The sequence below is a fragment of the Salmo salar genome, chromosome ssa18 (assembly GCF_905237065.1).
Source record: "Salmo salar chromosome ssa18, Ssal_v3.1, whole genome shotgun sequence".
Taxonomy (NCBI): domain Eukaryota; kingdom Metazoa; phylum Chordata; class Actinopteri; order Salmoniformes; family Salmonidae; genus Salmo; species Salmo salar.
In genome coordinates this window covers 738,946-763,617 of record NC_059459.1, presented here as the reverse complement: position 1 = coordinate 763,617, position 24,672 = coordinate 738,946, and the positions used below count along the sequence as shown (strand labels likewise).

The window sequence follows — 24,672 nt, the reverse complement described above, 5'->3', positions numbered from 1 at the left end:
ACAGGGGAACATCCTGAATACATGTCTCTCTCTCTCACAGGGGAACATCCTGAATACATGTCTCTCTCTCTACAGGGGAACATCCTGAATACATGTCTCTCTCTCTCTACAGGGGAACATCCTGAATACATGTCTCTCTCTCTACAGGGGAACATCCTGAATACATGTCTCTCTCTCTACAGGGGAACATCCTGAATACATGTCTCTCTCTCTACAGGGGAACATCCTGAATACATGTCTCTCTCTCTACAGGGGAACATCCTGAATACATGTCTCTCTCTCTACAGGGGAACATCCTGAATACATGTCTCTCTCTCTACAGGGGAACATCCTGAATACATGTCTCTCTCTCTACAGGGGAACATCCTGAATACATGTCTCTCTCTCTACAGGGGAACATCCTGAATACATGTCTCTCTCTCTACAGGGGAACATCCTGAATACATGTCTCTCTCTCTTACAGGGGAACATCCTGAATACATGTCTCTCTCTCTACAGGGGAACATCCTGAATACATGTCTCTCTCTCTCTACAGGGGAACATCCTGAATACATGTCTCTCTCTCTACAGGGGAACATCCTGAATACATGTCTCTCTCTCTACAGGGGAACATCCTGAATACATGTCTCTCTCTCTACAGGGGAACATCCTGAATACATGTCTCTCTCTCTACAGGGGAACATCCTGAATACATGTCTCTCTCTCTCACAGGGGAACATCCTGAATACATGTCTCTCTCTCTACAGGGGAACATCCTGAATACATGTCTCTCTCTCTCTACAGGGGAACATCCTGAATACATGTCTCTCTCTCTCTACAGGGGAACATCCTGAATACATGTCTCTCTCTCTACAGGGGAACATCCTGAATACATGTCTCTCTCTCTACAGGGGAACATCCTGAATACATGTCTCTCTCTCTCTCTACAGGGGAACATCCTGAATACATGTCTCTCTCTCTACAGGGGATCATCCTGAATACATGTCTCTCTCTCTACAGGGGAACATCCTGAATACATGTCTCTCTCTCTACAGGGGAACATCCTGAATACATGTCTCTCTCTCTACAGGGGAACATCCTGAATACATGTCTCTCTCTCTCTACAGGGAACATCCTGAATACATGTCTCTCTCTCTCTACAGGGGAACATCCTGAATACATGTCTCTCTCTCTCTACAGGGGAACATCCTGAATACATGTCTCTCTCTCTACAGGGGAACATCCTGAATACATGTCTCTCTCTCTACAGGGGAACATCCTGAATACATGTCTCTCTCTCTCTACAGGGGAACATCCTGAATACATGTCTCTCTCTCTCTCTACAGGGGAACATCCTGAATACATGTCTCTCTCTCTCTACAGGGGAACATCCTGAATACATGTCTCTCTCTCTCTCTCTCTACAGGGGAACATCCTGAATACATGTCTCTCTCTCTACAGGGGAACATCCTGAATACATGTCTCTCTCTCTACAGGGGAACATCCTGAATACATGTCTCTCTCTCTCTACAGGGGAACATCCTGAATACATGTCTCTCTCTCTACAGGGGAACATCCTGAATACATGTCTCTCTCTCTACAGGGGAACATCCTGAATACCTGTCTCTCTCTCTGTGTCTACAGGGTCACCTTCAAATCAAATCAAACTTTATTCGTCACATGCGCCAAATACAAATACAACCTTACTGTGAAATACTGAATACAACAGGTGTAGACCTTACTGTGAAATGCTTACTTACAAGCCCTTAACCAACAATGCAGTTCAAGAAAGAGTTAAAAAAATATTTACCAAATAAACTAAAGCAAAAAAGATTAAAAAGTAACACAATAAAATAACAATAACGAGGCTATATACAGGGTATTAGGGTACAGAGTCAATGTGGAGGCTATATACAGGGTATTAGGGTACAGAGTCAATGTGGAGGCTATATACAGGGTATTACGGTACAGAGTCAATGTGGAGGCTATATACAGGGTATTAGGGTACAGAGTCAATGTGGAGGCTATATACAGGGTGTTACGGTACAGAGTCAATGTGGAGGCTATATACAGGGTATTAGGGCAGAGTCAATGTGGAGCTATATACAGGGGCTTTCGGTTTGTACAGAGTCAATGTGGAGGCTATATACAGGGTGTATTACGGTACAGAGTCAATGTGGAGGCTATATACAGGGTATTACGGTACAGAGTCAATGTGGAGGCTATATACAGGGTATTAGGGTACAGAGTCAATGTGGAGGCTATATACAGGGTATTACGGTACAGAGTCAATGTGGAGGCTATATACAGGGGGGTACCGGTACAGAGTCAATGTGGAGGCTATATACAGGGTATTACGGTACAGAGTCAATGTGGAGGCTATATACAGGGGGTACCGGTACAGAGTCAATGTGGAGGCTATATACAGGGGGTACCGGTACAGAGTCAATGTGGAGGCTATATACAGGGGGTACCGGTACAGAGTCAATGTGGAGGCTATATACAGGGGGTACCGGTACAGAGTCAATGTGGAGGCTATATACAGGGGGTACCGGTACAGAGTCAATGTGGAGGCTATATACAGGGTGTTACGGTACAGAGTCAATGTGGAGGCTATATACAGGGTATTACGGTACCGAGTCAATGTGCGGGGTAGGTGTCACAGCTCTCTACAAGAGGTGGGTGCAGGAGTCAGGCGCAGGAGAGGAGTAAATGCAATCAAAAGTGTTTAATAAAGTCCATCCAAAACATACAGGCACAGGACCATAATACAGTATTTTCACGTTCGGATGAAAAATGTGCCCAAATTAAACTGCCTCCTACTCAGACGGTAGGATATGCATATTATTAGTAGATTTGGATTGAAAACACTCTGAAGTTTCTAAAACTGTTTGAATGATGTCTGTGAGTATAACAGAACTCATATGGCAGGCAAAAACCTGAGAAAAATCCAACCAGGAAGTGGGAAATCTGAGAATTGTAGTTCTTTTGAATCCCTATCGAAACTACAGTGTCTGTGGGGTCATGTTGTACTTCCTAAGGCTTCCATTGGCTGTCAACAGTCTTTAGAAACTTGTTTCATCCGTCTCCTGTTACTGGGCAGAAAATAGGAGCGCAGTCAATCATTGGCCTGTCTGAAGACAAAGGACTTGGTTATGCGCGAGCCCGCGAGCGCGCCGTTCCTTCTTTTTCTTCTTGAATGAATACGCTATTGTCCGGTTGGAATATTATCGACATTTTATGTTAAAAAGACCCTAAGGATTGATTGTAAATAACGTTTGACATGTTTCTACGAACGGTAACGGAACATTTTTACTTTTCGTGTCTGGATTTACACTCGCACGTTATGCCTTTGGATAGTGATCTGAACGCACGAACAAAACGGAGGTATTTGGACATAAATATGGAGTATTTCGAACAAAACAAACATTTCTTGTGGAAGTAGGAGCCATGGGAGTGCATTCTGACGAAGATCAGCAAAGGTTAGGGAAGATTTATAATACTAATTCTCAGTTTTATTGATGCCATGACTTGGCGGGTAACTGTATAGCTTGCTTTGATGGTTGAGCTCTGTACTCAGCATATTGAAAAAATGTGCTTTCGCCGAAAAGCTATTTTAAAATCTGACACAGCGGTTGCATTAACCTGTTAGGGATAGGGGCAGTATTTTCACGGCCGGATAAAAAACGTACCCGATTTAATCTGGTTATTACTCCTGCCCAGAAACTAGAATATGCATATTATTAGTAGATTTGGATAGAAAACACTCTAAAGTTTCTAAAACTGTTTGAATGGTGTCTGTGAGTATAACAGAACTCATATGGCAGGCCAAAACCTGAGAAGATTCTATACAGGAAGTGCCCTGTCTGACAATTTGTTCTCCTACTAGGGCATCTCTATCAAAAATACAGCATCTCTGCTGTAACGTGACATTTTCTAAGGCTTCCATTGGCTCTAGGAAGGCGCCAGAAAGTGGAATGAGAGCTCTCCTGTCTCTGGGCGAAAAACAGCAGGGGTTTTTGTGAGTGGTCCTTCTGAGGACAATGACACTGGAGCGCGCGTGCACAAGACGACTCCATTTTTTTCTTTCACTGTTTGAACGAATACACGTCTCCCGGTTGCAATATTATCGCTATTTCATGAGAAAAATCGCATAAAAATGTATTTTAAACAGCGTTTGACATGCTTCGAAGTACGGTAATGGAATATTTTGAATTTTTTTGTCACGAAACGTGCGGGCGTCACCCTTCGGATAGTTACCTGAACGCATGAACAAAACGGAGCTATTTGAATATAACTATGGATTATTTCGAACCAAAACAACATTTGTTGTTGAAGTAGAAGTCCTGGGAGTGCATTCTGACGAAGAATACTTATTTCCCTCATTAAAATGCAAATCAATTTATAACATTTTTGACATGCGTTTTTCTGTATTTTTTGTTGTTATTCTGTCTCTCACTGTTCAAATAAACCTACCATTAAAATTATAGACTGATCATTTCTTTGTCAGTGGGCAAATGTACAAAATCAGCAGGGGATCAAATACTTTTTTCCCTCACTGTACATCCTCACGTTCTTTGCTAAAGTGGGCCACCAGTATCTCCCTCTAAGACCCCGCACCGTCCGATCAATACCTGGATGACCAGAGGAGGGTAGCGTGTGAGCCCATCTGATCAATCTATCGCGGACACCAAGCGGAACGTACTTCCGACCAGCTGGACGACCTGGTGGAGGGGGATCTGATCGTGATGTGCGCTCGTTGTCCTCGTCCAACTCCCACACCACCAGTGCCACCAGGCAAGAGGCCGGAAGTATGGGAGTGGAATCGATCGACCACTCCTCAGTATCATAGAGACGGGACAGTGTGTCAGCCTTAGTGTTTTGGGAACCTGGTCTATACGAGATGGTGAAAAACATCGCCCACCTAGCTTGACGGGGATTCAGTCTCCTCGCCGCCCGGATGTACTCCAGATTACGGTGGTCAGTCCAGATGAGAAAAGAGTGTTTTGCTCCCTCAAGCCAATGTCTTCACACCTTCAGGGCTCTGACCACAGCCAACAACTCCCGATCCCCCACATCGTAGTTTCGCTGAGCTTCCTAGAGAAGAAAGTGCAGGGGCGAAGCTTGGGGGGTGTGCCTCAGCGCTGTGAGAGCACAGCTCCAACCCCAGCCTCAAACGCATCCACCTCCACTATGAATGGCAAAGAGGGGTCCGGATGTGCCAAGGGGAGCATCGGTGAACAGAGCCTTCAGACGACCAAAAGCTTTGTTCGCCTCTGCCGACCACCTCAAATGCACCAGTCCCCCCTTCAGCAGTGAGGTAATGGGAGCAGCCACCTGTCCAAAACCCCGGATAAACCTCCGGTAGTAATTGGCAAACCCTAAAAACCGCTGCACTTCTTTTACTGTGGTCGGAGTTGGCCAATTACGCACGGCAGCAATGCAGTCACATTCCATCACCACCCCAGATGTGGAAATGCGATAACCCAGAAAGGAGACGGCTTGTTTGGAAAACACACATTTCTCGGCCTTGGCGTATAGGTCATGCTCCAACAATCGTCCAAGTACCTTGCGCATCTGGGACACATGCGCGGCGCGTGTAGCGGAATAGATTAGAATGTCATCGATGTAGACCACCACACCCTGCCCGTGCAGGTCCCTGAGAATCTCGTCTACAAAGGATTGGAAAACTGCTGGAGCATTCTTCAACCCATCGGCATGACGAGGTACTCATAATGGCCAGATGTGGTACTAAACGCGGTTTTCCACTCATCTCCATCTCGGATACGCACCAAGTTATACGCGCTCCTGAGATCCAGTTTTGTGAAGAAGCATGCTCCGTGGACTGACTCCTCCGCCGTGGCGATGAGAGGTAGTGGGTAACTGAACCCCACTGTGATTGAATTTAGACCTCGATAGTCAATACACGGACGCAGACCGCCATCCTTCTTCACAAAAAGAAGCTTGAGGAGACAGGTGACATGGAGGGCCGAATGTACCCCTGTCTCAGAGATTCCGTGACGTATGTCTCCTCCTGTGACAAGGGATACACGCGACTCCTAGGAAGTGCAGCGTTAACCTGTTATGGATAGGGGGCAGTATTTTCACAGCCGGATAAAAACGTACCCGATTTAATCTGATTATTACTCCTGCCCAGAAACTAGAATATGCATATAATTATTAGCTTTGGATAGAAAACACTCCAAAGTTTCTAAAACTGTTTGAATGGTGTCTGTGAGTATAACAGAACTCATTTGGCAGGCCAAAACCTGAGAAGATTCTGTACAGGAAGTACCCTGTCTGACCATTTCTTGGCCTTCTTTGCCATCTCTATCCATTACAGAGGATCTCTGCTGTTACGTGACACTTCCTACGGCTCACATGGTCTCTCAGAAGGCGGCAAAAAGCTGAATCGTGGCTTTGCAGGCTCTGGTTGAAACAAAGTAGCGCGTTTGGGTAGTAGCTGGTTACAGTACTGTGAGACTCAGGCGCGTGCCCGCGTCGACAGAATGCTTTGTTTTCTTTCCTCTGTTTACCTAAACGCAGATTCCCGGTCGGAATATTATCGCTTTTTTACGAGAAAAATGCCATAAAAATTGATTTTAAACAGCGGTTGACATGCTTCGAAGTACGGTAATGGAATATTTAGAAATCTTTTGTCACGAATTGCGCGATGCTCGTGACCCTTATTTACACTTCGGATAGTGTCTGGAACGCACGAACAAAACGCCGCTATTTGGATATAACGATGGATTATTTTGGACCAAACCAACATTTGTTATTGAAGTAGCAGTCCTGGGAGTGCATTCTGACGAAGACAACAAAGGTAATCAAACTTTTGTCAGTGGAACCGTGGCTTCCCTGACCAGCCCTGACCCTAGTGGTCAACTATGTAAGGCGTGCACGGAGAAGGGTTGGTCCAACTGAACCAAGGGAATCCCTAACTTATTCGCAAACCCACGATCAATAAAGCTCCCCGCTGCGCCTGAATCTACTAGCGCCTTATGCTGGGAGTGAGGGGAAAACTCTAACACATACATATTACCAACAAGCAGCCTGGTGCGGACTCACCTGGGACATTCGAGCAGCGCTCTGCCTGCCCTCTCGACTCCCAGACGAGCTCCTCCAGCACCGGTCAGCAGTGTGTCCTCTATGACCACAACTGGTGCAGGAGGAGACTCCTCCTCCGGTCGGCCTAGCGGCAGCACTTCCCAATTCCATGGGGATCGGAGCAGGTGGGCTGGGGGGGTGGAACGAGCAGGACCCGATCAGGACGACCACGGGCAGCCAGCAAGTTGTCCAGTCGAATGGACATGTCTATTAGCTGGTCCAAGGTGAGGGTGGTGTCCCAACAAGCTAGCTCCCTGCGGACGTCCTCTCGTAGGCTACACCTATAATGGTCTATCAGGGCCCTCTCATTCCACCCCGCGCCGGCGGCCAGGGTCCGGAACTCCAGCGCGAAGTCCTGTGCGTTCCTCGTCTCCTGCCTTAAATGAAACAGATGTTCACCCGCCGCTCTACCTTCAGGTAGATGTTCGAACACAGCCCGGAAGCGGCGGTTGAACTCTGGGTAATCCTCCCTCGCTGAGTCTGGGCCTTCTCAGACTGCATTGGCCCACTCCAGGGCTTTCCCCGCAAGGCAGGAGCCGAGGGCGTTAACACTCTCCTCTCCCGAGGGAGTTGGGCGAACGGTTGCCAGGTAAAGATCTGATTGGAGCAGAAACCCCACCAGGCAGCCGCTCCATCGTACTCCCTCGGGAGCGCGAGTCGAATCCCGCTGGAGCTGGATACCGTTGGAGCTGGATACTGTTGGAGAGGGTGGTGGTGCAGACTGAAGAGTGGCTGAAGACGGTGTAAGGATACCACTCCTCTCCCATCTCTTCATTCTCGTCGGTACTTGATCCATAGTCGTTCCCAACTGGTGGAGAACGGCTGTATGTTAATGAACACGCTCCTCCATGGATGCGGAGGGCGTGTCTGTTCCTGCTGACTCCATTATGTGGTGCGAGTTTCTGTCACGGCTCTCTAGAGAGTCCATCCAAAACATACAGGCACAGGACCATAATACAGTCCAAAAACATCACTAGAACAAAAGTCTAGGGAAAAGACCTGGAATGAACAAAAATCACCCAACATACAAACAAGAAAAACTAAATAAACCCGCACGAAACAAAGCGGGTTGGGAGAAAAATAAATACCCGCACGAAACAAAGCGGGTAGGGAGAAAATAAATACCCGCACGAAACAAAGCGGGTAGGGAGAAAAATAAATACCCGCGCGAAACAAAGCGGGTTGGGAGAAAATAAATACCCGCACGAAACAAAGCGGGTTGGGTGAAAATAAACACCCGCACGAAACAAAGCGGGTTGGGAGAAAATAAATACCCGCACGAAACAAAGCGGGTGAGAAAAAACCCACGAAACAAAGCGGGTTGGGAGAAAATAAATAAACCCGCACGAAACAAAGCGGGTTGGGAGAAAATAAATACCCGCACGAAACAAAGCGGGTTGGGAGAAAATAAATACCCGCACGAAACAAAGCGGGTTGGGAGAAAATAAATACCCGCACGAAACAAAGCGGGTTGGGAGAAAATAAATACCCGCGAAACAAAGCGGGTTGGGAGAAAATAAATACCCGCGCGAAACAACCTAAACAAGGCAGAAATCAAAACAGACAAGACCAAACGAAAAAGAAAAAGGGATCGGTGGCAGCTAGTAGACCGGCGCCGACGACCGCCGAGCGCCACCCAAACGGGGAGAGGAGCCACCTTCGGTGGAAGTCGTGACAGTAGGGGTAGAGGTAGGGGGGGGGTGTCGATGTAAATAGTCCAGGTGGCCATTTGATTAATTGTTCAGCAGTCTTATGGCTTGGGGGTCGAAGCTGTTCAGGAGCCTTTTGGTCCTAGGAAGCTTGGCCCCAGTGATGTACTGGGCCGTACTCACTACCCTCTGTAGCGCCTTATGGTCAGATGCCGACCAGTTGCCATACCAGGCGATGATGCAACTGGTCAGGATACTCTCGAGGGTGCAGCTGTAGAAACTTTTGAGGATGGGGACCCTTCAGAACTTCCTGAATGTGTAATTAGGGTTAGGGTGTGTGATTAGGGTTAGGGTGTGTTTGGGTTAGGGTGTGTGATTAGGGTTAGGGTGTGTGATTAGGGTTAGGGTGTGTGATTAGGGTTAGGGTGTGTGATTAGGGTTAGGGTGTGTGATTAGGGTTAGGGTGTGTGATTAGGGTTAGGGTGTGTAATTAGGGTTAGGGTGTGTGATTAGGGTTAGGGTGTGTGTATTGTGTGTGTGTGTGAGATTAGGGTTAGGGTGTGTGATTAGGGTTAGGGTGTGTGATTAGGGTTAGGGTGTGTGTGAGATTAGGGTTAGGGTGTGTGATTAGGGTTAGGGTGTGTGATTAGGGTTAGGGTGTGTGTATTGTGTGTGTGTGTGTGAGATTAGGGTTAGGGTTAGGGTGTGTGATTAGGGTGTGTGATTAGGGTTAGGGTGTGTGGATTGTGTGTGTGTGAGATTAGGGTTAGGGTGTGTGATTAGGGTTAGGGTGTGTGATTAGGGTTAGGGTGTGTGTATTGTGTGTGTGTGTGTGTGTGATTAGGGTTAGGGTGTGTGATTAGGGTTAGGGTGTGTGATTAGGGTTAGGGTGTGTGATTAGGGTTAGGGTGTGTGATTAGGGTTAGGTGTGTGATTAGGGTTAGGGTGTGTGTATTGTGTTGTGTGTGTGTGTGTGTGATTAGGTTGGGGTGTGTGATTAGGAGTTAGGTGTGTGATTAGTTGTGTGTGTGAGATTAGGTTAGGGGTGTGATTAGGGTTAGGGTGTGAGAATTAGGATTAGGTGTGTGTATTGTGTGTGTGCTTAGATTAGGGGTTAGGATTGTTGTGATTAGGGTTAGGTGTGTGATTAGGTTAGGGTGTGTGTGATTGTGTGTGTGTGTGTGAGATTAGGTTTAGGGTGTGTGATTAGGGTGTGTGATTAGGGTTAGGGTGTGTGGATTGTGTTTGTGTGTGTGAGATTAGGTTAGGGTGTGTGATTAGGGTTAGGATGTGTGATTAGGGTTAGGTGTGTTGGATTAGGGTTAGGGTGTGTGATTAGGGTTAGGGTGTGTGATTAGGGTTAGGGTGTGTGATTAGGGTTAGGGTGTGTGTATTGTGTGTGTGTGTGTGTGGATTAGGGTTAGGATGTGTGATTAGGGTTAGGGTGTGTGATTAGGGTTAGGGTGTGTGATTAGGGTTTGGGTGTGTGGTTAGGGTTAGGTGTGTGATTAGGGTTAGGGTGTGTGTTAGGGTTAGGGTGTGTGATTAGGGTTAGGGTGTGTGATTAGGGTTAGGGTGTGTGATTAGGGTTAGGGTGTGTGATTAGGGTTAGGGTGTGTGGTTAGGGTTAGGGTGTGTGATTAGGGTTAGGGTGTGTGGATTGTGTGTGTGTGTGAGATTAGGGTTAGGGTGTGTGTTGTTGTAATTAGGGTTAGGGTGTGTGTGTATTTGGGGTTAAGGTGTGTGTGTGTGTGTGTGTGTGTGTGTGTGTGTGTGTGTGTGTGTGTGTGTGTGTGTGTGTGTGTGTGTGTTTTGTTTTTTTGTTTTGTTGTAATTAGGGTTAGGGTGTGTGTGTATTTGGGGTTAAGGTGTGTGTGTGTGTAATGTGTGTATAATGTGTTCATGCCAGGTCTGGTATCCAGTGAGAAAGCCAGTCTGTCCTACCTGCTGTCAGCTCCTAGAGGAGGTAATGTGGCGGTGGTGGCTATAGGGGGTGCTCCAGAGGCTCTAGATGCCCGGCCAGGAGCTCTCACCCTGCAGATTCTACACCGCAAGGGATTCATCAAACTGGCGCTAAAACACGGGTAGGTGTGAAACACGGGTAGGTGTGAAACACGGGTAGGTATGAAACACGGGTGGGTCTGAAACACGGGTTGGTCTGAAACATGGGTAGGTCTGAAACACGGGTGGGTCTGAAACACGGGTAGGTCTGAAACACGGGTAGGTCTGAAACACAGGTGGGTCTGGAACACGGGTAGGTCTGAAACACGGGTAGGTATGAAACACGGGTAGGTGTAGTAACCAAAAAAGTGTTAAACAAATCAAAATATATTTTATATTTGAGATTCTTCAAAGTAGCCACCTTAATGCGTTTGACCAATCAGTTGTGTTGTGACAAATTAGGGTTAGTAAACAGCAGATAGCCCTATTTGGTTTAAAGTCCATATTATGGCAAAAGCAGCTCTAATAAGCAAAGAGAAATGACAGTCCATTATGACTTTAAGACATGAAGGTCAGTCAATGTGGATTTTTTTCTCAAGTGCAGTCATAAAAACCATCAAGCGCTATGATGAAACTGTCTCTCATGAGGACCGCCACAGGAAAGGAAGACCCAGAGTTACCTCTGCTGCAGAGGATAAATTCATTAGATTTAACTGCACCTCAGATTGCAGCCCAACTAAATGCTTCACAGAGTTCATGTAACAGACACATCTCAACATCAACTGTTCAGAGGAGACTGCGTGAATCAGGCCTTCATGGTCGAATTGCTGCAAAGAAACCACTAATAAAGGACACCAATGAGAAGAAGAGTAGGTGAACGGATGATCTCCGCATGTGTGGTTCCCACCTTGAAGCATGGAGGAGGAGGTGTGATGGTGTGGTGGTGCTTTGCTGGTGACACTGTTGGTGATTTATTTAGAATTCAAGGCAGGCTTAACCAACATGGCTACCACAGCATTCTGCAGCGACACGCCATCCCATCTGGTTTGGGCTTAGTGGGACTATCATTTGTTTTTCAACAGGACAATGACCCAACACACCTCCAGGCTGTGTAAGGGCTATTTGACCAAGAAGAAGAGTGATGGAGTGCTGCTTCAGATGACCTTGCCTCCACAATCACCAGACCTCAACCCAATTGAGATGGTTTGGGATGAGTTGGACCGCAGAGTGAAGGAAAAGCAGCCAACAAGTGCTCAGCATAGGTGGGAACTCCTTCAAGACTGTTGGAAAAGCATTCCAGGTGAAGCTGGTTGAGAGAATTCCAAGACTGTGCAAAACTGTCATCAAGGCAAAGGGTGGCTACTTCTAAAATATAAAATATATTTTCATTTGTTTAACACTTTTTTGCTTACTACATTATTCCAAATGCGTTATTTCATAGTTTGATGTCTTCACTATTATGCTACAATGTAGAAAAGCCATGCATTACAGGCAACATCCACACCGAACTAAAGGCTAGAGCTGCCGCTTTCAAGGAGCGGGACGCTAATCCAGATGATTATAAAAAAATGCCCTCAGATAAATCATCAAACAGGCAAAGCCTCAATACAGTACTAAGATTTAATCCAACTATACAGGCTCTGACGCTGGTCAGATGTGGCAGGGCTTGCAAACTATTACGGATTATAAAGGGAAACCCAGTCGCAAGCTGCCCAGTGACGCGAGCCTACCAGACGAGCTAAATGCCTTTCATGCTCTCCTCGAGGCAAGCAACACTGAAGCATATAATACGAGACCCCTATCTGTTCTGGATGACTGTGTGATCACGCTCTCCGTAGCTGATGTGAGACCGTTTAACAGGTCTACAGTCACAAGGCCGCGGGGCCAGACGGATTACCAGGACGTGTACTCCGAGCGTGCGCTGACCAACTGGAAAGTGTCTTTACTGACATTTTCAACCTGTCCCTGACTGAGTCTGTAATACCTACATGTTTCAAGCAGACCACCATTTTCCCTGTGCCCAAGAAAGCGAAAGTAACCTGTCTAAATGACTACTTCCCCGTAGCACTCACCTCTGTAGCAATGAAGTCACTTGAAAGCGTGGTCAATCAACACCATCATTCCATTACCCACGAAACCCTAGACCCACTCCAATGTCGCATACCGCCCCAACAGATCCACAGGTGACGCAATCTGAAATGCACTCCACACTACCCTTTCCCACCTGGACAAAAGGAACACCTATGTGAGAATACTATTCATTTGGGGATCACGAGTGGTACAGCGTTCTAAGGCACTGCCTCTCAGTGGTAGAGGCGTCACTACAGACCCTGGTTCAATTCCAGGCTGTATCACAACCGGTCGTGATTAGAAGTCCCATAGGTGCGGCGCACAATTGGACCAGCGTCGTCCGGGTTCGGGTTTTCCCGGGGTAGGCCGTCATTGTAAATAAGAAGTTGTTCTTAACTGACTTTTCCGTTAAATAAAGGTTAAATAAAATACAATAAAAAAATGGTCTACAGCTCATCGTTCAACACCATAGTACCCACAAAGCTCATCACCAAGCTAAGGACCCTGAGACTAAACACCTTCACCTGCAACTGGATCCTGGACTTCTTGATGGGCCGCCCCCAGGTGGTAAGGGTAGGCAACAACACATCTGATCCTCAACACCGGGGCCCCTCCGGGGTGCGTGCTTAGTCCCCTCCTGTACTTCCTGTTCACCCACGATTGCGTAGCCAAACACAAATCCAACACCATCATCAAGTTTGTTGACGACACAACGGCGGTAGGCCTGATCACGACAACGATGAGACAGCCTATAGGGAGGAGGTCAGAGAAGTCCAGGACAACAACCTTTCTCTCAACGTGAGCAAGACAAAGGAGCTGATCGTGGACTACAGGAAAAGGAGGGCTGAAAATGACCAACAAACCATCATGGTCCAAACACACCAAGACAGTCGTGAGGGCACGATAACACCTATTCAGGAGACTGAAAAGATTTGTTATGCGTCCCCAGTTCTTGAAAAAGTTCTACAGCTGCACGATTGAGAGCATCCTGACCGATTGCATCATCGCCTGGTACGGCAACTGCTCGGCATCCGACCTTATGGCACTACAGAGGGTAGTGCATACGACCCAGTGCATCACTGCCAAGATCACTGCCAAGATAATCCATCCACCAAGCCTCCTGCCATCCAGGACCTCTATATTAGCCACTCATAGACTATCTGCTATCGCACGGCTAAGCGGTTCCAGAGCACCAAGTCTAGGTCCAAAAGACTTCTTAACAGCTTCTACCTCCAAGCCATAAGACTGCTAAACAATTAATCAAATGGCCACCTGGACTATTTACATGGACCCCTCAACCCCTTTTTTTGTACCCTGCTGCTGCTCACTGTTTATAAACTCCTATAACTACTACCTACATGTACATATTACCTCAATTACCTCGACTAACCTGTACCCCGGCACATTGACTCTGTACCGGTACCCCCTATATATAGCCTCCACATTGACTCTGTACCGGTACCCCCTGTATATAGCCTCCACATTGACTCTGTACCGGTACCCCCTGTATATAGCCTCCACATTGACTCTGTACCGGTACCCCCTGTATATAGCCTCCACATTGACTCTGTACCGGTACCCCCTGTATATAGCCTCCACATTGACTCTGTACCGGTACCCCCTGTATATAGCCTCCACATTGACTCTGTACCGGTACCCCCTGTATATAGCCTCCACATTGACTCTGTACCGGTACCCCCTGTATATATATTAAAACTGCATGGTCGGTTATGGGCTTGTCAGTAAGCATTTCGCAATAAGTTCTACACCTGTTGTATTTGGTGCAAGTGACAAATAAACATTTGATTTGATTTTAAAGGCTCTGCACTGGCTGCCTGTGAGTTTTAGAATTAATTTTAAGATTCTTCCGTTGGTTTTTAAATCAGTCCACGATTGTGCACCACAATACATGTCAGACATGCTTTTAAGTTATGTTCCCAGTAGGTCCCTCAGGTCCTCTGGCACTGGACTTTTAACTATCCCAAAGCCTAGGACCAAAAGGCATGGAGAGGCAGCCTTTAGTTACTATGGGCCCCCAGCCTTTAGTTACTATGGGCCCCCAGCCTTTAGTTACTATGGGCCCAGCCTTTAGTTACTATGGGCCCCCAGCCTTTAGTTACTATGGGCCCCTAGCCTTTAGTTACTATGTCCCTAGCCTTTAGTTACTATGCCCCCAGCCTTTAGTTACTATGCCCCCAGCCTTTAGTTACTATGGCCCCAGCCTTTAGTTACTATGCCCCCAGCCTTTAGTTACTATGCCCCAGCCTTTAGTTACTATGGCCCCCAGCCTTTAGTTACTATGGGCCCCCAGCCTTTAGTTACTATGCCCCCAGCCTTTAGTTACTATGGGCCCCCAGCCTTTAGTTACTATGCCCCCAGCCTTTAGTTAATATGCCCCCAGCCTTTAGTTACTATGGGCCCCCAGCCTTTAGTTACTATGCCCCCAGCCTTTAGTTACTATGGGCCCCCAGCCTTTAGTTACTATGCCCCAGCCTTTAGTTAATATGCCCCCAGCCTTTAGTTACTATGCCCCCAGCCTTTAGTTACTATGTCCCCAGACTTTAGTTACTATGCCCCCCAGCCTTTAGTTACTATGGGCCCCAGCCTTTAGTTACTATGGGCCCCCAGCCTTTAGTTACTATGGGCCCCGGCCTTTAGTTACTATGGGCCCCCGGCCTTTAGTTACTATGGGCCCCGGCCTTTAGTTACTATGGGCCCCCAGCCTTTAGTTACTATGGGCCCCCAGCCTTTAGTTACTATGGGCCCCCAGCCTTTAGTTACTATGGGCGCCCCAGCCTTTAGTTACTATGGGCCCCCAGCCTTTAGTTACTATGCCCCCAGCCTTTAGTTACTATGGGCCCCCAGCCTTTAGTTACTATGCCCCCAGCCTTTAGTTACTATGGCCCCCAGCCTTTAGTTACTATGCCCCCAGCCTTTAGTTACTATGGCCCCCAGCCTTTAGTTACTATGCCCCCAGCCTTTAGTTACTATGCCCCCAGCCTTTAGTTACTATGCCCCAGCCTTTAGTTACTATGGGCCCCCAGCCTTTAGTTACTATGGGCCCAGCCTTTAGTTACTATGGGCCCCAGCCTTTAGTTACTATGGGCCCCCAGCCTTTAGTTACTATGGGCCCCCAGCCTTTAGTTACTATGGGCCCCCAGCCTTTAGTTACTATGGGCCCCCAGCCTTTAGTTACTATGGGCCCCCAGCCTTTAGTTACTCTGCCCCCAGCCTTTAGTTACTATGGGCCCCCAGCCTTTAGTTACTATGCCCCCAGCCTTTAGTTACTATGGGCCCCCAGCCTTTAGTTACTATGCCCCCAGCCTTTAGTTAATATGCCCCCAGCCTTTAGTTACTATGCCCCCAGCCTTTAGTTACTATGTCCCCAGCCTTTAGTTACTATGCCCCCAGCCTTTAGTTACTATGGGCCCCCAGCCTTTAGTTACTATGGGCCCAGCCTTTAGTTACTATGGGCCCCCAGCCTTTAGTTACTATGGGCCCCTAGCCTTTAGTTACTATGTCCCTAGCCTTTAGTTACTATGCCCCCAGCCTTTAGTTACTATGCCCCCAGCCTTTAGTTACTATGGCCCCAGCCTTTAGTTACTATGCCCCCAGCCTTTAGTTACTATGCCCCCAGCCTTTAGTTACTATGGGCCCCCAGCCTTTAGTTACTATGGGCCCCCAGCCTTTTAGTTACTATGCCCCCAGCCTTTAGTTACTATGCCCCCATCCTTTAGTTACTATGTCCCCAGCCTTTAGTTACTATGGGCCCCCAGCCTTTAGTTACTATGCCCCCAGCCTTTAGTTACTATGCCCCCAGCCTTTAGTTACTATGTGCCCCCAGCCTTTAGTTACTATGGGCCCCCAGCCTTTAGTTACTATGCCCCCAGCCTTTAGTTACTATGGGCCCCCAGCCTTTAGTTACTATGGGCCCCCAGACTTTAGTTACTATGGGCCCCCAGCCTTTAGTTACTATGCCCCCAGCCTTTAGTTACTATGGGCCCCCGGCCTTTAGTTACTATGGGCCCCCAGCCTTTAGTTACTATGCCCCCAGCCTTTAGTTACTATGGGCCCCCAGCCTTTAGTTACTATGGCCCCAGCCTTTAGTTACTATGGGCCCCAGCCTTTAGTTACTATGCCCCCAGCCTTTAGTTACTATGCCCCCAGCCTTTAGTTACTATGGCCCCAGCCTTTAGTTACTATGCCCCCAGCCTTTAGTTACTATGCCCCCAGCCTTTAGTTACTATGCCCCCAACCTTTAGTTACTGGGCCCCCAGCCTTTAGTTACTATGGGCCCAGCCTTTAGTTACTATGCCCCCAGCCTTTAGTTACTATGCCCCCAGCCTTTAGTTACTATGGGCCCAGCCTTTAGTTACTATGGCCCCAGCCTTTAGTTACTATGGGCCCCCAGCCTTTAGTTACTATGGCCCCAGCCTTTAGTTACTATGGCCCCAGCCTTTAGTTACTATGGGCCCAGCCTTTAGTTACTATGGGCCCAGCCTCCGGAATAGCCTGCCAGATAACCTGAGGGGCCCTACCTGGGGCCATTTTTAAAAGTGATCTTAAAACATACCTTTTTAGCTTTGATTTTCCTCGGGGTGCTTTTATTCATTCAGCTTTTATTGTTATTCTTTAGTTTTTTATCCTCTTACATTTGTTGTGTAGTATTGCATATTTTTTCTATGTTTTTTCATTTATGTTTTTTCCTGTGAAGCGCATTGCGATGAATCCATGCCTGAAATGTACAGTAGAAATAAAGCTAGCTTTTCTGTTACTGTATCTATAGGGCTCAGATAGTACCTGTGTTCTCCTTTGGGGAGAATGAGCTCTTCGACCAGATGACCAACCCTACCGGCTCGCCGCGTCCGCTGGCTACAGGACCACCTGCAAAGGCTCATGGGAGTGGCACTGCCGCTGTTCACCGGGAGAGGAGTGTTCCAGTACAGCTTTGGTCTACTGCCCTACAGACAGCCCATAAACACTGTTGGTACGAGACACACACACACTTTCTCCCCTATCTCTCCAGTGAGTATTTGTATTTATGATGGATCCCCATTAGTTCCTGCCAAGGCAGCAGCTACTCTTCCTGGGGTTTATTATGGATCCCCATTAGTTCCTGCCAAGGCAGCGGCTACTCTTCCTGGGGTTTATTATGGATCCCCATTAGTTCCTGCCAAGGCAGCGGCTACTCTTCCTGGGGTTTATTATGGATCCCCATTAGTTCCTGCCAAGGCAGCGGCTACTCTTCCTGGGGTTTATTATGGATCCCCATTAGTTCCTGTCAAGGCAGCAGCTACTCTTCCTGGGGTTTATTATGGATCCCCATTAGTTCCTGCCAAGGCAGCAGCTACTCTTCCTGGGGTTTATTATGGATCCCCATTAGTTCCTGCCAAGGCAGCAGCTACTCTTCCTGGGGTTTATTATGGATCCCCATTAGTTCCTGCCAAGGCAGCAGCTACTCTTCCTGGGGTTTATTATGGATCCCCATTAGTTCCTGTCAAGGCAGCAGCTACTCTTCCTGGGGTTTATTATGGATCCCCATTAGTTCCTGCCAAGGCAGCGCTACTCTTCCTGGGGTTTATTATGGATCCCCATTAGTTCCTGTCAAGGCAGCAGCTACTCTTCCTGGGGTTTATTATGGATCCCCATTAGTTCCTGCCAAGGCAGCAGCTACTCTTCCTGGGGTTTATTATGGAACCCCATTAGTTCCTGCCAAGGCAGCAGCTACTCTTCCTGGGGTTTATTATGGATCCCCATTAGTTCCTGCCAAGGCAGCAGCTACTCTTCCTGGGGTTTATTATGGATCCCCATTAGTTCCTGTCAAGGCAGCAGCTACTCTTCCTGGGGTTTATTATGGATCCCCATTAGTTCCTGTCAAGGCAGCAGCTACTCTTCCTGGGGTTTATTATGTGATCCCCATTAGTTCCTGCCAAGGCAGCAGCTACTCTTCCTGGGGTTTTATTATGGATCCCCATTAGTTCCTGCCAAGGCAGCAGCTACTCTTCCTGGGGTTTATTATGGATCCCCATTAGTTCCTGTCAAGGCAGCAGCTACTCTTCCTGGGGTTTATTATGGATCCCCATTAGTTCCTGTCAAGGCAGCAGCTACTCTTCCTGGGGTTTATTATGTGATCCCCATTAGTTCCTGCCAAGGCAGCGCTACTCTTCCTGGGGTTTATTATGGATCCCCATTAGTTCCTGCCAAGGCAGCAGCTACTCTTCCTGGGGTTTATTATGGATCCCCATTAGTTCCTGTCAAGGCAGCAGCTACTCTTCCTGGGGTTTATTATGGATCCCCATTAGTTCCTGCCAAGGCAGCAGCTACTCTTCCTGGGGTTTATTATGGATCCCCATTAGTTCCTGTCAAGGCAGCAGCTACTCTTCCTGGGGTTTATTATGGATCCCCATTAGTTCCTGTCAAGGCAGCAGCTACTCTTCCTGGGGTTTATTATGTGATCCCCATTAGTTCCTGCCAAGGCAGCAGCTACTCTTCCTGGGGTTTATTATGGATCCCCATTAGTTCCTGCCAAGGCAGCAGCTACTCTTCCTGGGGTTTATTATGGATCCCCATTAGTTCCTGTCAAGGCAGCAGCTACTCTTCCTGGGGTTTATTATGGATCCCCATTAGTTCCTGTCAAGGCAGCAGCTACTCTTCCTGGGGTTTATTATGGATCCCCATTAGTTCCTGTCAAGGCAGCAGCTACTCTTCCTGGGGTTTATTATGGGATACCCATTAGTTCCTGCCAAGGCAGCAGCTACTCTTCCTGGGGTTTATTGTGGATCCCCATTAGTTCCTGTCAAGGCAGCAGTTACTCTTCCTGGGGTTTATTATGGATCCCCATTAGTTCCTGCCAAGGCAGCAGCTACACTTCCTGGGGTTTATTATGGATCCCCATTAGTTCCTGCCAAAGCAGCAGCTACTCTTCCTGGGGTTTATTATGGATCCCCATTAGTTCCTGCCAAGGCAGCAGCTACTCTTCCTGGGGTTTATTATGGGATCCCAATTAGTTCCTGCCAAGGCTGCAGCTACTCTTCCTGGGGTTTATTATGGATCCCCATTAGTTCCTGCCAAGGCAGCAGCTACTCTTCCTGGGGTTTATTATGGATCCCCATTAGTTCCTGCCAAGGCAGCAGCTTCTCTTCCTGGGGTTTATTATGGATCCCCATTAGTTCCTGCCAAGGAAGCAGCTACTCTTCCTGGGGTTTATTATGGATCCCCATTAGTTCCTGCCAAGGCAGCAGCTACTCTTCCTGGGGTTTATTATGGATCCCCATTAGTTCCTGCCAAAGCAGCAGCTACTCTTCCTGGGGTTTATTATGGATCCCCATTAGTTCCTGCCAAGGCAGCAGCTACTCTTCCTGGGGTTTATTATGGATCCCCATTAGTTCCTGCCAAGGCAGCAGCTACTCTTCCTGGGGTTTATTATGGATCCCCATTAGTTCCTGCCAAGGCAGCAGCTACTCTTCCTGGGGTTTATTATGGGATCCCCATTAGTTCCTGCCAAAGCAGCAGCTACTCTTCCTGGGGTTTATTATGGATCCCCATTAGTTCCTGCCAAAGCAGCAGCTACTCATCCTGGGGTTTATTATGGGATCCCCATTAGTTCCTGCCAAAGCAGCAGCTACTCTTCCTGGGGTTTATTATGGATCCCCATTAGTTCCTGCCAAAGCAGCAGCTACTCTTCCTGGGGTTTATTATGGGATCTCCATTAGTTCCTGCCAAGGCAGCAGCTACTCTTCCTGGGGTTTATTATGGATCCCCATTAGTTCCTGCCAAGGCAGCAGCTACTCTTCCTGGGGTTTATTATGGATCCCCATTAGTTCCTGCCAAGGCAGCAGCTACTCTTCCTGGGGTTTATTATGGATCCCCATTAGTTCCTGCCAAGGCAGCGGCTACTCTTCCTGGGGTTTATTATCGATCACCATTAGTTCCTGTCAAAGCAGCGGCTACTCTTCCTGGGGTTTATTATGGATCCCCATTAGTTCCTGCCAAGGCAGCGGCTACCCTTCCTGGGGTTTATTATGGATCCCCATTAGTTCCTGCCAAGGCAGCGGCTACTCTTCCTGGGGTTTATTATGGATCCCCATTAGTTCCTGCCAAGGCAGCAGCTACTCTTCCTGGGGTTTATTATGGATCCCCATTAGTTCCTGCCAAGGCAGCAGCTACTCTTCCTGGGGTTTATTATGGATCCCCATTAGTTCCTGCCAAGGCAGCAGCTACTCTTCCTGGGGTTTATTATGGATCCCCATTAGTTCCTGCCAAGGCAGCAGCTACTCTTCCTGGGGTTTATTATGGATCCCCATTAGTTCCTGCCAAGGCAGCAGCTACTCTTCCTGGGGTTTATTATGGATCCCCATTAGTTCCTGCCAAGGCAGCAGCTACTCTTCCTGGGGTTTATTATGGATCCCCCATTAGTTCCTGCCTAGGCAGCAGCTACTCTTCCTGGGGTTTATTATGGATCCCCATTAGCAGCTACTCTTCCAGGGGTTTATTATGGATCCCCATTAGCAGCTACTCTTCCTGGGGTTTATTATGGATCCCCATTAGTTCCTGCCAAGGCAGCAGCTACTCTTCCTGGGGTTTATTATGGATCCCCATTAGTTCCTGCCAAGGCAGCAGCTACTCTTCCTGGGGTTTATTATGGATCCCCATTAGTTCCTGCCAAGGCAGCAGCTACTCTTCCTGGGGTTTATTATGGATCCCCATTAGTTCCTGCCAAGGCAGCAGCTACTCTTCCTGGGGTTTATTATGGATCCCCATTAGTTCCTGTCAAGGCAGCAGCTACTCTTCCTGGGGTTTATTATGGATCCCCATTAGTTCCTGCCAAGGCAGCAGCTACTCTTCCTGGGGTTTATTATGGGATCCCCATTAGTTCCTGCCAAGGCAGCAGCTACTCTTCCTGGGGTTTATTATGGATCCCCATTAGTTCCTGCCAAGGCAGCAGCTACTCTTCCTGGGGTTTATTATGGATCCCCATTAGCAGCTACTCTTCCTGGGGTATATTATGGATCCCCATTAGCAGCTACTCTTCCTGGGGTTTATTATGGATCCCCATTAGTTCCTGCCAAGGCAGCAGCTACTCTTCCTGGGGTTTATTATGGATCCCCATTAGTTCCTGCCAAGGCAGCAGCTACTCTTCCTGGGGTTTATTATGGATCCCCATTAGTTCCTGCCAAGGCAGCAGCTTCTCTTCCTGTGGTTTATTATGGATCCCCATTAGTTCCTGCCAAGGCAGCAGCTACTCTTCCTGGGGTTTATTATGGATCCCCATTAGTTCCTGCCAAGGCAGCAGCTACTCTTCCTGGGGTTTATTATGGATCCCCATTAGTTCCTGCCAAGGCAGCAGCTACTCTTCCTGGGGTTTATTATGGATCCCCATTAGTTCCTGCCAAGGCAGCAGCTACTCTTCCTGTGGGTTTATTATGGATCCCCATTAGTTCCTGCCAAGGCAGCAGCTACTCTTCCTGGGGTTTATTATGGATCCCCATTAGTTCCTGCCAAGGCAGCAGCTACTCTTCCTGGGGTTTTATTATGGATCCCCATTAGTTCCTGCCAAGGCAGCAGCTACCCTTCCTGGGGTTTATTATGGATCCCCATTAGTTCCTGCCAAGGCAGCAGCTACTCTTCCTGGGGTTTATTATGGATCCCCATTAGTTCCTGCCAAGGCAGCAGCTACTCTTCCTGGGGTTTATTATGGATCCCCATTAGTTCCTGCCAAGGCAGCAGCTTCTCTTCCTGGGGTTTATTATGGATCCCCATTAGTTCCTGCCAAGGCAGCAGCTTCTCTTCCTGGGGTTTTATTATGGATCCCCATTAGTTCTTGCCAAGGCAGCAGCTTCTCTTCCTGGGGTTTATTATGGATCCCCATTAGTTCCTGCCAAGGCAGCAGCTACTCTTCCTGGGGTTTATTATGGATCCCCATTAGTTCCTGCCAAGGCAGCAGCTACTCTTCCTGGGGTTTATTATGGATCCCCATTAGTTCCTGCCAAGGCAGCAGCTACTCTTCCTGTGGTTTTATTATGGATCCCCATTAGTTCCTGCCAAGGCAGCAGCTACTCTTCCTGGGGTTTATTATGGATCCCCATTAGTTCCTGCCAAGGCAGCAGCTACTCTTCCTGGGGTTTATTATGGATCCCCATTAGTTCCTGCCAAGGCAGCAGCTACCCTTCCTGGGGTTTATTACGGATCCCCATTAGTTCCTGCCAAGGCAGCAGCTACTCTTCCTGGGGTTTATTATGGATCCCCATTAGTTCCTGCCAAGGCAGCAGCTACTCTTCCTGGGGTTTATTATGGATCCCCATTAGTTCTTGCCAAGGCAGCAGCTTCTCTTCCTGGGGTTTATTATGGGATCCCCATTAGTTCCTGCCAAGGCAGCAGCTTCTCTTCCTGGGGTTTATTATGGATCCCCATTAGTTCCTGCCAAGGCAGCAGCTTCTCTTCCTGGGGTTTATTATGGATCCCCATTAGTTCCTGCAGGCAGCAGCTACTCTTCCTGGGGTTTATTATGGATCCCCATTAGTTCCTGCCAAGGCAGCAGCTACTCTTCCTGGGGTGTATTATGGATCCCCATTAGTTCCTGCCAAGGCAGCAGCTACTCTTCCTGGGGTTTATTATGGATCCCCATTAGTTCCTGCCAAGGCAGCAGCTACTCTTCCTGGGGTTTATTATGGATCCCCATTAGTTCCTGCCAAGGCAGCAGCTTCTCTTCCTGGGGTTTATTATGGATCCCCATTAGTTCCTGCCAAGGCAGCAGCTTCTCTTCCTGGGGTTTATTATGGATCCCCATTAGTTCTTGCCAAGGCAGCAGCTACTCTTCCTGGGGTTTATTATAGATCCTCATTAGTTCCTGCCAAGGCAGCAGCTACTCTTCCTTACATATTTAAGCACTTACATTACATATAAAACAAGAGATAAAACAGTTCATCATATAACATTATTTCACCACTACATGTCTACAATACAACATGTATAATACCACCATACAACAATATCACAATGTATGCATGTGTCTGTACCTGTGCATGTCTCTTCACAGTCCCTGCTGTTCCATAAAGTGTATTTTTACCAGTTTTTTTCAAATCTGATTCTACTGCTGCATCAGTTACCTGATGTGGAATAGAGTTCCATGTAGTCATGGCTCTATGTAGTACTGTGCTCCTCCCATAGTCTGTTCTGGACTTGGGGACTGGGAAGAGACCTCTGGTGGCGAAGTCTTGTGGGGTATGGATGGGTGTCTGAGCTGTGTGCCAGTAGTTTAAACAGACAGCTCGATACATTCAGCTTGTCAACACCTCTTACAAAAACAAGTAATGAGGAAGTCAATCTCTCTTCCACTTTGATCCATGAGAGATTGACATGCATGTCATTAATGTTAGCTCTCTGTGTACTTTTAAGGACCAGCCGTGCTGCCCTGTTCTGAGACAACTGCAATTTTCCCAAGTTCCTCTTTGTGGCACCTGACCATCCCAGTGGGTTATATAGAGATAAATATGGATGAAACCTCTTCCTCGCTCCTTCCATATCTCTACCCCCCTCTCATCTCTCTCTCTCTCTCTCTATCTCTCTCTCTCCAGTGGGTAGGCCTATTCCAGTGGTCCAGACCCTCTCTCATCTCTCTCTCTCTCTCTCCCCCCCCAGTGGGTAGGCCTATTCCAGTGATCCAGACCCCCCTCTCCCACTAAGGATGATATAGACTGTCTCCATTCTCTCTACCTGGAGGGCCTCACTACGGTGTTTGAAGACAACAAGGACAACTACGGCATTGCACCAGAAAAACACCTCCATTTCATCTAGACACACATCTGTGTGAAGAGTTGTTCACACATATAATCAGAAGAAAAATAAGACTTACAGATTAACCCAAAGATGCTGCAACACCTTCTAGGTCAGAGTTCTAGCTGAAGGGTTCTGTATTGTTTTATAA

The 24,672-nt window shown here is 47.7% G+C and overlaps 1 protein-coding gene across 1 annotated transcript in view; it reads left to right on the top strand.

Moving 5' to 3' along the window:
- LOC106593135 (2-acylglycerol O-acyltransferase 1) overlaps window positions 1–24,381 on the top strand; it is a 45,449-nt gene extending 21,068 nt beyond the window's left edge. The window contains exons 4-6 of the mRNA XM_045700634.1: window positions 10,648–10,822; window positions 17,536–17,736; window positions 24,323–24,381. Of these exons, the coding sequence (XP_045556590.1) occupies window positions 10,648–10,822; window positions 17,536–17,736; window positions 24,323–24,329 (383 nt within the window). The 3' untranslated portion in view covers window positions 24,330–24,381. The remainder of the gene's footprint in view (window positions 1–10,647; window positions 10,823–17,535; window positions 17,737–24,322) is intronic.
- The last annotated feature ends 291 nt before the right edge of the window (window positions 24,382–24,672 follow it).